Source organism: Panthera pardus, unplaced genomic scaffold (assembly GCF_024362965.1).
Source record: "Panthera pardus isolate Hobbes unplaced genomic scaffold, ASM2436296v1 HiC_scaffold_13, whole genome shotgun sequence".
Lineage (NCBI taxonomy): Eukaryota > Metazoa > Chordata > Mammalia > Carnivora > Felidae > Panthera > Panthera pardus.
In genome coordinates, this window is record NW_026526688.1 from 183,351,354 (window position 1) to 183,364,148 (window position 12,795).

A 12,795-nucleotide genomic window follows, 5' to 3' on the forward strand; every position below is an offset into this window, starting at 1 on the left:
GTATTCAACAGAGGAGTATACACGTGCTCACCAAAAGAAACATACTAGGATGTTCATAGCAGCCTTGTTTGTAACAGCCGCCAACCTGAAACTTCCCAAATACTCATCAACAGTAGCAGGGATAAATAAATGTGTGGTATGTTATTACAGTGGATCGACCATCATGCAAAAAAAAATGGCCCACAAATACATAAAACAATATGGTTGAATCTCACAAATATAATATTGAACAAAAGAAGTCGAACATCAAAGGGTAGATACTATATGCTTCCATTCATATTAAGTTCAAGAATTGGCAAAATTAATCTATACCACTAGAAATCAGAATAGTGGTTATTTTTGACAAAGAGGATAAAGACTGAAGGGAGCCTCAGTATATTGATCTGGGTGGTATTTTAATAGGTGTGCCCAAATCATAAAAATCCAACGAGCCATTCTCTTATAGTATATGTACTTTTTCTTTCTTTCTTTTTTTTTAAATTTTTTAAGTAATCTCTACCCCCAGCATGGGGCTTGAACTCACAACCCAGAGATCATGAGTCATATACTCTACCGACTGAGCCAGCCAAGCACCCCCTATGCTTTTCTATATGCATTGTACATTAACAAAGTTTTAAAAATGGTAATAATACATACTTTCTAGAGCTGCTAGGGTTAAAATGAGATAATACACATCCAGCACATAGTAATGTACTCGATGACTGTTTATTAGGTTTATAATTATTATTAACAATAAGAAATAGCCAAATTCCTTATTTTATAGAGAAAGAAGCAAGTCCAGAAACCTAAAGTGACTTGTTCAAGTCCCACAGCTAGCCAGTGCAGAGGAAAGACTAGAACAATTCCACAAGATGGGCCTCCCATATTTTAAGTCAATTTTTACTTCCTGTTGATTATAGCTAAATACCAATCCGATCTTTTATGAAAAACACAGTGTATTTATGCACACAAAAAAATAAAAGCTAAGGAAATTTTCTGTTTGGTTAATATTTAAAAGATACTAATTTTATACCCTAAATTTATACTAGGTAGAATATCAGTATTCAATTAACTTGATGATACAAACAATAAAAATAGATGGTAATGGCCAGTAAATGTAAATATGAGTGCTGCCAATGAGGATTTTGCCAAAAAAACTGACTTAAATATGTCTAATGACTTTTCAAAAATTACTTTAAAGACCTTCAAACAAAAATACAAAATCTAGCTAAATTCTGATCATTGCAACATACAGAGTTCTATTCAATAATTAACAATAATCAAGGAGAATCAAAAAGTATGCTTAGTTTTCAGACGTAAAAGAGTTACTAGATTAATTTGGAAATGAAAAGATGAGCCTTAAACTGACTCTCATTTATCATTAATTATATGCCATCTGAGAGAAACACTCACCAGGAGGCACTTGTGTAGAATCATCTATACCCAGCTGTCCTGTAGTTAAGCCCAATTCTACAAAGAATTCTTTCTGGAAAATAACACACATAGAATTAACATACATCTCAGTGGTTTGTCATACAGTAGAAACAAAAGTCATCTCATCTTAACATCAGCTTAAATAAAAAATCACAATGTAAAATGAATTTTTGCTTCATTTAAATATCTAAAAAGGATATTATTGCACTTTTCAGTAGTAATGCATTAGTTCAAAATTTTGCCTTTTTAAGTGATAGATGATTCAGTAAAGACATGATAATTATACTTTTGAGTAAAAAACTAATAACATTAAAATCATTCCTCAAACACAAACACACAGTATGTGTAGAATTCATCAATTTTATTTCTAAATTCATCATCTAAAATTACCAATATGATTCTCTATTTTCTGTGGTACTGTACTTCATTCTGCTTTTAATCAACTAAACACTGCAAATATCCAAAACAACTTAAATTAATTTTTAAGTAAAATTAGACTATCAAGTGTTCTGCTAAACTAAAAATAAATCAGATTTACTCTCCAGACTTCCTCCACTTATCTAGTAATGTCTAGTGAAAGTAATCATGTTTGTCTGTTATTTTTTAAATAACACAACCCCATATTGTTCACGTTATGTTTACTCCCTAAGTAATTAAATATTTCTATTAACATTTGCCTCAGTGTTTTGTTACCATTCTAATTGCTAAAACCAAACTTCCTTCTTTAAAAAATGGAATTAGTTTTAATCCTTTATAATTATGTATTACTTAAATAGTGATTTATTTGTGTCCCTCATAAGACAGTTATCCAGCCTAACATTCACACTCGTTTCATTTTTGTACTGATTTTATGTAACTGATGTTATACCTCCATTTTTAACTAAACTTGTCTTTAATCTAGACTTCAATTTATGTGTCCCATTTTTAATGACTAAAGAGGCAAAAAATGTAATGTTATTCATCCATTTTCAACCACTATCTTCTATTTATTGCAAATACTCTTCCTTCATTTAAATCATTAGAATTAATGATAAGGTATTTGGTTATTTAGTAGTCTTCATCTTTATTCTACAGAAGGGACTTAGGTCCAAAAACATTTCGATATTACCTTCTGTAATCACAATGGAGAATTTTACTTTTGCTAAGACATGTTAAGGCACAGAAATAGAACTCTGAATATCCATTTTCTATTTCACTGCTCTGGACTACTTTTCACTCAACATCACCAGACTTGGGCCCTAATCTCAGATTTCTTTCAAAACTCCCCCTGGGTATTAGGCCTTCTGGAATGCCTTTCTTGATATTCCAGGCTGATATAAGCAACTCTCTATATACATGTATTACCTTTATAAACTTCTGGCAAAGTACATAATCACATCATTTTGTTACTGTTCATCTCCCCACGAACCTGAAGCTCCGAGAATATAAGGACTGTCTCTTATACATATTTGCACGCCCAGTACTTGGCACAGTGCTCAGTGACATGTAGCGGAGGGGCTCAATAATGATACTGAACCACACCGCTGAGCTCTATTCCAACCGGTTGCCTCTACGTGACTGAATTAGTAAACAGGAATGAGTCGACAACTTCACTTTAAGTTGTTTTAAAAAAGAAATGTCATTTTAACATGGATGAGACTACATAACATTGTGAACTAGGTTTGAGAGCCATCTATTATAGGATCGTATGACTCAGTGAGCACAACCAAGTTTAATACTCATATAGAGACCAAGGTCTCAAATAAACCAAACCTCGAGTCAGAATTGTTATCGCCAGGCCGCAGGACTCAGGGAGGGCAGGAACAACTAGCCCTAGTGAGAGCAGGAAGACAAGGACTAACCATACTCTTAATGGGTATAGCCACAATTTTTTTGAAAATTAGCCACAGGTTTTTGGTTGTTCAATAGCTAAGAATGAAGCCACATCAGTTCTGGGTCTCGTCAGACAGAAGACACAATTGGTCCCACTTATGCACATGCTGACCCTTTCATACAGTGTCCTTTTCCTGCTTCTTTACCTAGAAAACTCCTTCAAGCTAGTCGAAATGGCAGTACCCCTATGGAGACTTCCCACCACTTTCAGGAAAAGAAGCTGCCGCTTCCTTTTCTGTACACTTTGTATAAACTGCTACCAAAAGGACTTCTAACACTTTTTAAAAATAACTTCTTAAAAATTGTTTAACAAAGTTGTAATATTAACGATTAATAGTTATATACTGCTTACTAAGTTCCAAGTACTGTCTATAAGCTTTATATATTATTTTAGCTTCCTAGTGCTGCCATTAAAAAAAAAAAGTATCACTAACTGGGTGGCTTTCAACAACAAAATGTCTTCTCACAGTTCTAGAGGCTAGAAGTCCAGAATCAAGGCGTTAACAAGGCCAAGCTCTCCCTGAAGACTCTAGGGGAGAATCTGTTCCAAGCCTTTCTCAGCTTCTGGTATTGCCGGCAATCTTTGGTGATCCTTGGCTTATAAATGCGTAACTCCAATCTCTGCCTCCACTGTCTTATGACACTCTCCTTGTATGTCTCTCCTCTGTGTCTCTTCTCTTCTTATAAAAAACCTGGTCATATTGGTGTTAGGGCCCACCCTATTTTGATAAGACATCCTCTTAGCTTGACTGCATCCGCAATGGCCCTATTTCCAAATGGGGTCACATTCACAAGTACTGGAGGTTAGGACTTCAACATATCTTTTTGAGGCACACAATTCAACCCATAATTTTGATCTTAACTTACCGATCTGCACACTACTTCTATGAGATATTATTATCCCTATTTTACAAATAAGAAAACTAAGGCTCAAGGTCAAGAAAATTTATTCAAGGTCACATAGCCAGTAAGGGGCAGGGCAAGAACTTAAACCTCAATTAGGTAGCTTCAGAATAGAATCAACTAACCATCATGCTATACTGCCTTCACATGCAGCAAATAGTTTAAGAAGTCAAGTCAGCTAAAAAATATATAACAACAATTCCTCCAATATATGCATGTGCATGTGTGCGCGCGCGCACACACACACACACACACACACACACACACACACACACACAACTGGCCACTATCCAGAAACAACCACTTTCAGCTTTTTTTCTGGTATTTATCTCCAGATTTCAATTAACAAATATAGACTGCTATTCTTATCAATTTTAGGTATCTATTGATTTTTCTTGTAAGTATTTTAGCTCATGTACATTCGCTTTTCCTCCGTCCAACATTCCAATATAATTATATATCAATTCTTGATTAAATCCATATTAAAAGTTTGCATTATGACTAATGACTAAATATTATTCAGTGCTGAGCCGTGTCGTATGCTATAAATAGGTTTCCTTTATTTTACTTTTTTTGGTACACGCAGCTGATAATGAAATCATTTTTTTCACTAATATAATTTTCTCTAATCATTTATCTCTTCCTATACCCTTCAAGAACTCTGAAAAGATCCTCCACCATATAATTTTGCAAACCTAACAAGTTTGTACCAACTTTTCTTGCAGGCGGTCATCCTGGAACCCTCCAGCCTCTTGCTCCAATCTAGAATCGCTCTGGTCCTGCTGCACACCCTTTGTCCTGAAACCGCTTGTCACTGTCATCCTGGAGATTCTCTTAGGTCGGAACCCTGTTTCCTGGGTCCCCTACTTTGCTCTCTGTATCTATGAGCTTGTTTTGGAGACTTCTACCAACAGTTCCCCAAATAAGAGTAGATATTTTAGATCACCTAAATATCTGAAAATGTCTACTCCAACTTCACATTTGATTAACTGTTGGTTATATATAGAATTCTTGGCTTGAAATCAGTTGGATTATTAAAGAGATTATTTCAAAATCTTCTAACTGCCCGTTTTGCTGCCGGGAAGTCAGATGCCACTCTCATTTCTGACACTTTATATGTATTCTGTCTTCCTTCTATGACAAGTTTTTAGTTTTCTTTTCAGGAGCCTTGATACAGGTCTTCTTTCATTCATGACATCGGGTGGGCCTTTTGATACCGGAGATTCTTATCTTTCAGGTCTTGGGGATTTTAATAATTCCATTACTTCAGTTTTCTCATTCTGGAACTCCCACTGGTCAGATTTTAGCCCTTCTGGATTGATCATCTAAGTAAAAAAACAAAATTTTCCCTCTTACTTTTCATCTCTTTGGTTTTTTCCCTTGTGTTCTGTCTTCTCATAGAGATTTCCTCAGCTTTGCTTTCGACTCTTCTGATTTTTTTTTGCATACCATATTTTTGATTTGTAAAAGTTTTTTTTTAATTTTTTTAATGTTTATTTATTTATTTTTGAGAGAGAGACAGAGCACGAGCAAGGGAGGAGCAGAGAGAGAGGGACATACGGAATCCAAAACAGGCTCCAGGCTCCGAGCTGTCAGCACAGATCCCGACATGGGGCTCGAACTCACAAACCGTGAGATCATGACCTGAGCCGAAGCCGGACGCTCAACCTACTGAGCCACCCAGACGTCCCTGTGAAAGTTCTTTCTTATTCTCATTTGTTGTTTTAATGAAACTCTGTTCTTGTGTAATTCTTGTTTCATGAGTTGTATCTTCTCTCTGAATATTAATGGTTTAAATCTTCTACTGGGAAGAAATGGTTAACAGGCTAACCTCTTTGTCCATGTGAAGATGACCTTGGGTTTACCTTCTCCCAGCACTGTTGCCCTGAAAATGTGCTGGCGCACTCTCTCTCTCTCTCTCTCTCTCTCTCTCTCACACACACACACACACACACACACACACACACACACACACACACGAATTGTGGCTAGGAATGCCAGCTACATTACTAAGCAATGCAATTTCTGAAAAAAATATGACCCTTGATGATAAATTACATCTGAAACAGAAGACTTTGAGTGGACTATAAAAATCTATTGGCCTTAAAAAACACAGGCCTTAGCTGCCTGCTGTGGTGTCTCGAGAGGCCCTGGATGCTATGCCCACGTGCATTACAAGAAACAGTTCCTATCCTGTGTAAGACGTCCCTTTGTTGTACGTAGGCAATTTCGTCACTTACAATTGCCTGCATTCCTTGTGGGGGCTGGAGGCAGCATAGGGTTGGCTGTAAGGACTCCTGGAGAAAAGCTACCTGACATACTGACATGCTGTTTTCTGTCCTGTATTATTCTACAAATCTAAGTGAATCTGACGCCAGGTTATGACCTATTGTATCCTGTGAGTGTGAACATAAATTCAAACCTGAAACCATTATTAAAGCTCATGATAAGTACTCATTCCCTAAACTAGCTTTTTAAAAAAATTTTTTTTTAGTTTTGGTGTCTGCCTTTCAAGTTGGAAAATTTCAAGTATCTGCAGATCCTGGGCTGGTAGGTCATATTTAGGAACGAGGCAATAAACAACTGACTGGAAGCTATGTCTGCAAGGATTGGGCATAAGGTGCAGGGGGGAGAGAGAATTGCAGGCATAGTGATGGAGGTAGGGGATGAGGATATTAGCCTCACCATTTGGTCAACTCTCACTTAATTTCTCTGTTTTCAAAACAGTGCCTCATTCTCGTACTGCTCTAAATCTGAAGTGGCTAAATTCTTAGCCTTTATGATTCTTTTTCTCTAAAGAACCCGTCTCTGGTCTCCCGTGGGGAAGGAGAAGTCACCTGAATATGCAAGCTGGTAGGAGTATGGGGGTCTACTCTCTCCTGATATAGGCTTTCACACAGTCTCATTTTCAACCCTGTGGCTCACCAAGGCCTTCTATATCATGTGGTGTTCTTGAGGCTTTCCAAAGTTCTATGGAGAAAATCATCTTGCTTCTTGTATCAGTCAGTATCCAGCCAGAAAATAGAAATCATCCCAGAAATGTGAACAGGGAAAAATAGAATTAAATTAGATGATGCAGAAAGTAACTATGACTTCTAGACTGATGAAAAGGGAACCAAGAACTCAGGAAAGGGTTCTCCTTGTCCTCAAGACAGAGATTTAGACTTTTTTTTTTTTTTTTTATGAAATGCTCACCATAAGTTGTAGTTGTCATCTGTAACCATACAGTCATTACACTATTACTGACTGTATTCTCTATGCTGTACTTTTCAGCCCTGTGACTTATTTATTTTGTAACCAGAAGTCTGTATCTCTTAATCCCTTTCACCTATTTTGCCCATCCCCTCACCCCCCTCCACTCTGTCAACCACCAGTTTGTTCTCTGTATCTGTGAGCTTATTTCTGGTTTTTGTTGGTTTGTTTTCTTTTTTAGATTCCATGAGATTCAGTCTTTCAAGGGAAGAAAATGGCTGCCCCAGGAATGCGTGCAGGGGTGGGAAGTTGGTGAAGAAACTCGTCAGAGGGTACAGTCTGGAGCTGGCTTCTGCATGCTGATCTGCTGGCTTCCGAAAACAGGGACCGCAAGGGAAGCTCCTTTCTCTGGTTACAGTCTTGTGGTGTCCCTCCAGAACCCTCTATTGATAAAGCCTAACATCAAGCCAGTTAGTGAAAGAAAAATGTCTGTAAGATCCAACTCCAGCATAATAAAGCAAAACAAAACAAGGAAGATGTACAGCTGAGTGATTATTGACATGCCTCTCACCCGCACCTCCCACCTCTTAGGGAGACGCAGTAGGGCTTGACCTTCCTCCATGTTTAAGCCATGTACCACTCACTCTCCCCCCAGTTCTCCAACCTGACACGCTAACAGAGCTACACATTGTTTGCTAGTTTCACCAAAGGCGGTATTTAAATTTCTGTGCTCCTTATTGTTTTGGGTGATTAACAAAAGAAGGAGTGAGAATTTCGTATTTCTTTCTTTTAATGTTTATTTATTTTGAGACAGAGAGAGAGAAAGAGAGAACATGAACACACACACACGCGCGCGCGCGCATGCGTGAGGGGATAAGGGGCAGAGAGAGTCAGAGACAGAATCCCAAACAGGATCCACACTGTCCGTGCAGAGCTTGGGCTGGGACAGGGGGGGGGGGGCTCACTCTCACAAACCATGAGATCAAGACCTGAGCTGAAATCAAGAATCAGATGCTCAACTGAGCCACCCAGGTGCCCCAGGAGTGATAATTTCTTAGCTCCATTCAGGAATTCTCCCCACCTTTCTATAATTGCTCTATTTTAAAACTAACTTCCTCACCAAAATGTGACAGTTTCCAGAGCAAAGACCGTCTCTAACTCATCTTCCTTTCCCTTTATCTCTTTCAGTGCCTCATTTTGATAAGCTTAATACAGGTTGGTTGAATGAAATAAAATGTACATTCTTTAAATATTCTTAATAAAATTCACAACTTATTTCAATCAGTTTTTTTTTAAGTTTAATAGTTTATTTTTGAGAGAGAGAGAGAGAGAGAGAGAGAGAGAGAGAGAATCCTAAGCAGGCTTCGTGCAAGCAGCACAGAGCCCAATGTGAGACTCAAACTCATGAACCATGAGATCATGACCTGAGCCAAAATCAAGACTCAGACACCTAACCGACTGAGCCACCCAGGCGACCCTCAATCAATTTTATTGTCATATATCATGTACCTAAATCCCAACAAGCTGTCTTCTAAATCTTTGTTTTTGGTTAAAATGAGGAAAAAGCAAAAGCATTTATAAGTGCATGAAAACTCATCTTTAGTCCTACTAGCAAAGTAACTCACTCTCTATATAACATATTTACAATAAAAAAGAAGCTTTTCACTTCATTATTTAATGAGCAGACAGCCCTATTGTTTTAGATATTTGCAGCACTAAAATGTTTCTCTAATGGTTGTCTTCTAAAATATGCAATATTTTGAAATGCTGATACTTACCAATTCAGGGATGTCTTTTACTTTCAGAGGAACTTGGATTAAACCCAAATGAGTCCTGAAACTAAGAGAATCACCATTTTCATAATTTGGGTTGCGAAGATTAATTAACACCTTTAAAAACAAATCCAACAGAATTGGTTAGTTTCTTTATAGGATGTTTACACCTATAAAATTGGCAGTGATATTCTCGGTGTATCACCACAAAACTAAAAACTATTTGGGGCTATGTATGTACTTTAATTACATTCTAAAAAACTATAAAATTATATTGAAATGTTAAAATATCATAAACATGTCTTAAATTTAATATTCTGATGATCTACCACATAAAAGTCTAAAAGAATTTAGTTAGAATGAAAAACATTTTGATGGCAATAAAAAATCAAAACTGCTTGAATATTTAACCAGGGAAGGTGACAGAAAGATCAAAATTGCTTGATTGTAATATTTTCAGAAACAATTTCAGAATCAACTTTAGCCCTTTGAAAAAACAGATATTGACAAGATTTTTAGAAAAATAGTAGAATAATATTGCAGAGTATCGCCTCTAAATCAAACCCACAAGGAAAAAAAATTCAGAAGCCAAACTAACAATTTATATACTTTTCAAAATTAGGCAGGTCAAAAAAGTCTTAGATATTTACATATCCTTTATGTAGGAATTGCACTTCCATAAGTACAATTAAGTACAAATAATTCCATAAGTACAAATAATTAAGATGTTTGCAAAGACAGTGCAGAAAGAATGTTAATGAAGTACTATTTATTACAGAAAAATGTGAAACAACTTAAACATTCCATTAGAGGGAATTACTTAAATGAATTGTGGTTAATTCATATAATAAAATATAGCGTAATTTGCCTCTATTAACACAGGTAATATATATAATAACATGAAAAAATATTCACAATATATGAAGTTAAAAAATGTGTAGTAACTTAACGTTTATTGCTATGTGACGGCATTAAAGGTAATTTTTTAAAAGTTTTCTCCTTATGCATATTTTCTTATTTTTCTAACAATAACATACATTTCGGGGAAAGAATAATTATAATAAAAAATATTTTTAAATTGAAACTCTTGAGAAAAAAAAAATCAAGCATCCAGTACAATGGCATGCACAGAGCTAGAGAGTATTATGTTAAGCGAAGTAAGTCAGTCAAAGAAACACAAATACCATGTGATTTCAGTCGTCTGTGGAATTTGGGAAACAAAACAAAGGAGCAAAGGGAAAGAAGAAGAGACAGGCAAGTCAAGAAACAGACTCTTAACTACAGAGAACAAACTGATGGTTACCAGAGGGGAGGCGGGTGGGGGCATGACGTAAATAGGTAGGTGATGGGGTTAAGGAGTGCACTTGTCATAAGCACTGAGTGCTGTATGGAAGCGCTGCTCTCTATTTTACATACCTGAAACTAATATTATACTGTGTGTTAATTAACTGAATTTTTTTAAAAAACTTAAAAAAAATAAAAAGAATACAGCAAAGGAGATTATGGTGACAGAAACACTATCACATCTGAGGAAGGAATTAATGAGCTGATAACTAATCACTGATAAAATGGAATGTGCTAAAATGCCAAAACAGTTTCCCAAAACTGCAAGCACTAAATTAAGGCTAAAAATGTCAATAGTATTTGTTAAAAAAAAAAAAAACAAATATAGCAAAGAATCAACAGCGCGAAATGCAGACTAATAGGGAACAATGCAATTTTAGCCTAATAACACAAATCATGTATCATACTGCACAGAAACCTCACACACGTAGGATAGAAAAGGGAAACTATGAATACATGAGTAATAGAAAAGAGAAATATTAGAAATGCAGAAGCTATACAGATATAATTATAGAAAATGTCCTTTAGTTAAAGAAGAATTTCAGCATAAATAATAAAAGGATCAATTCATCAACAGTCCTGAAAGAAACAGAACGTTACGACCATTAAGGAGAAAACAGTTAAAGATAATCATACAAAAATGACATGAAATTTCAGCCCTGAAGTGCTAGAAAAGGGAAGAGTTTGGGAGAAATCATTAACAAGCTAAGAGAAATAATGCCATCACCATAAAGGCAGTTTCTGACCAAACTAACTTCTCTTTAGAATTAAAAGAAGACAGTTGACTCTTGAACAACACAAGTTTGAACTTCAACTCAAATGCAGACTTTTAACAGTACAGTACTGTAAATGTATTTTCTTTTCCTTATGCCTTTCTTAATATTTTCTTTTCTCTAGCACACTTATTGTAAGAATACAGTATATAATGCATATTAACATACAAAATATGTGTTGGCTGTGTTATCAGTAAGACTTCCAGTCAACAGTAGTACTTAGCTACTTAAGTTTGGGGGGAGTCAAAAGTTATATGTGGATTTTCGACCATGAGGTGGTCAGAGCCCTCGTGTTGTTCAAGCATCAACTGTATATTTTATGCTGGCAAACTAGTTTCAAAGACAACAGTTCAGAAAAGAACTAAAAGTAAAATGTGAAAAACTCATTCATTCATTTACTCGTTCATTCAGCACCTATTTGTTGAGCAGCAATGTGCTAAGCACCGTTCTACCTGTTGGAGATAGAGCAATTAACCTGCAGCTGGTTTGTGGTAGCTCCATGCTTATCTCCAGGGACACCTGGATGTCTGGTGGTGACCCTTGGCCAAGATGGGATGAAATACACGAACTAGTCATTTATACTGTGCTACTTAATGTCCCAGGGAGGCAGTCCATATCAGTTTCACATGGCTTATTGAAAATGCACAGATTGCTAGCTTCTCCTGATTTACCAGTGGGGATATAAAAGACCCCTGGGAAACCTTCCTTGCGCCTTGACTCCCGAGACCAGTGTATCGCAGGAATCTTAGCGGTTCCTACTCCAAAGACAAAGCTCATCCTCTGCAACTGAGAAAGAGCCCTGGGAGCTGAGCCTAGAAGTTTGGATCTCTTCGTATTTGCATATGCTTTCTTTCTCTTGCTGAAAGAATGCCTTCTGTGGCTGCATCCTGTGAAGTCTTGTGAGTCTTCAATTATTAGACTCTGTAACTGTTGCAACAGTGCACAAAACAGAACGAGAAGCTCCTGCCCTTGTGAATCTTACTTTTTTTTTAATTTTTTTTTTTTTAACATTTATTTATTTTTGAGACAGAGAGAGACAGAGCATGAACGGGGGAGGGCCAGATAGAGAGGGAGACACAGAATCCGAAGCAGGCTCCAGGCTCTGAGCTGTCAGCACAGAGCCCGACGTGGGGCTGAACTCACAGAGCGCGAGATCGTGACCTGAGCTGAAGTTGGATGCTTAACCAACTGAGCCACCCAGGCGCCCCGTGAATCTTACTTTTAATAGGAGAAGGCAGGCAATAAGGAAAACAGAAAAAGAATATGTTATATAATGATAAATGCTATAAAGAAAAACAAAGTAGGAAAAGGATAAAAGGAGTTCCAAGCAGGGAGCCGCGGGGGAAGGCTTTGCTGAGAAAGTGACATTTAAACAAAGACATAAGGAGTGAAGGAACGTGCAGACAAGTATCTGGGGAAAAAGCACTGTAAGCAGAGAAGAGGAGCGGAGGCCCTCAGATGGCAGGAAGCCAGGGGGAAGCATGGAGGCTAAAGTAAATGGAGTATAACAAATCAGGGGAAAGTAA

At 36.9% G+C, this 12,795-nt stretch overlaps 1 protein-coding gene across 4 annotated transcripts in view; it reads right to left on the bottom strand.

Annotated features, from left to right (window-relative positions):
- The window catches only part of TBC1D19 (TBC1 domain family member 19), a 144,525-nt gene that overhangs the window by 84,013 nt on the left and 47,717 nt on the right, over positions 1–12,795 (bottom strand). For all 4 annotated transcript variants that reach the window (XM_019453541.2, XM_019453543.2, XM_053901632.1 and 1 more), the window contains 2 exons: positions 9,159–9,269; positions 1,393–1,465 (listed from right to left, as the gene is read on the bottom strand). In XM_019453541.2, the coding sequence (XP_019309086.1) occupies positions 1,393–1,465; positions 9,159–9,269 (184 nt within the window). The remainder of the gene's footprint in view (positions 1–1,392; positions 1,466–9,158; positions 9,270–12,795) is intronic.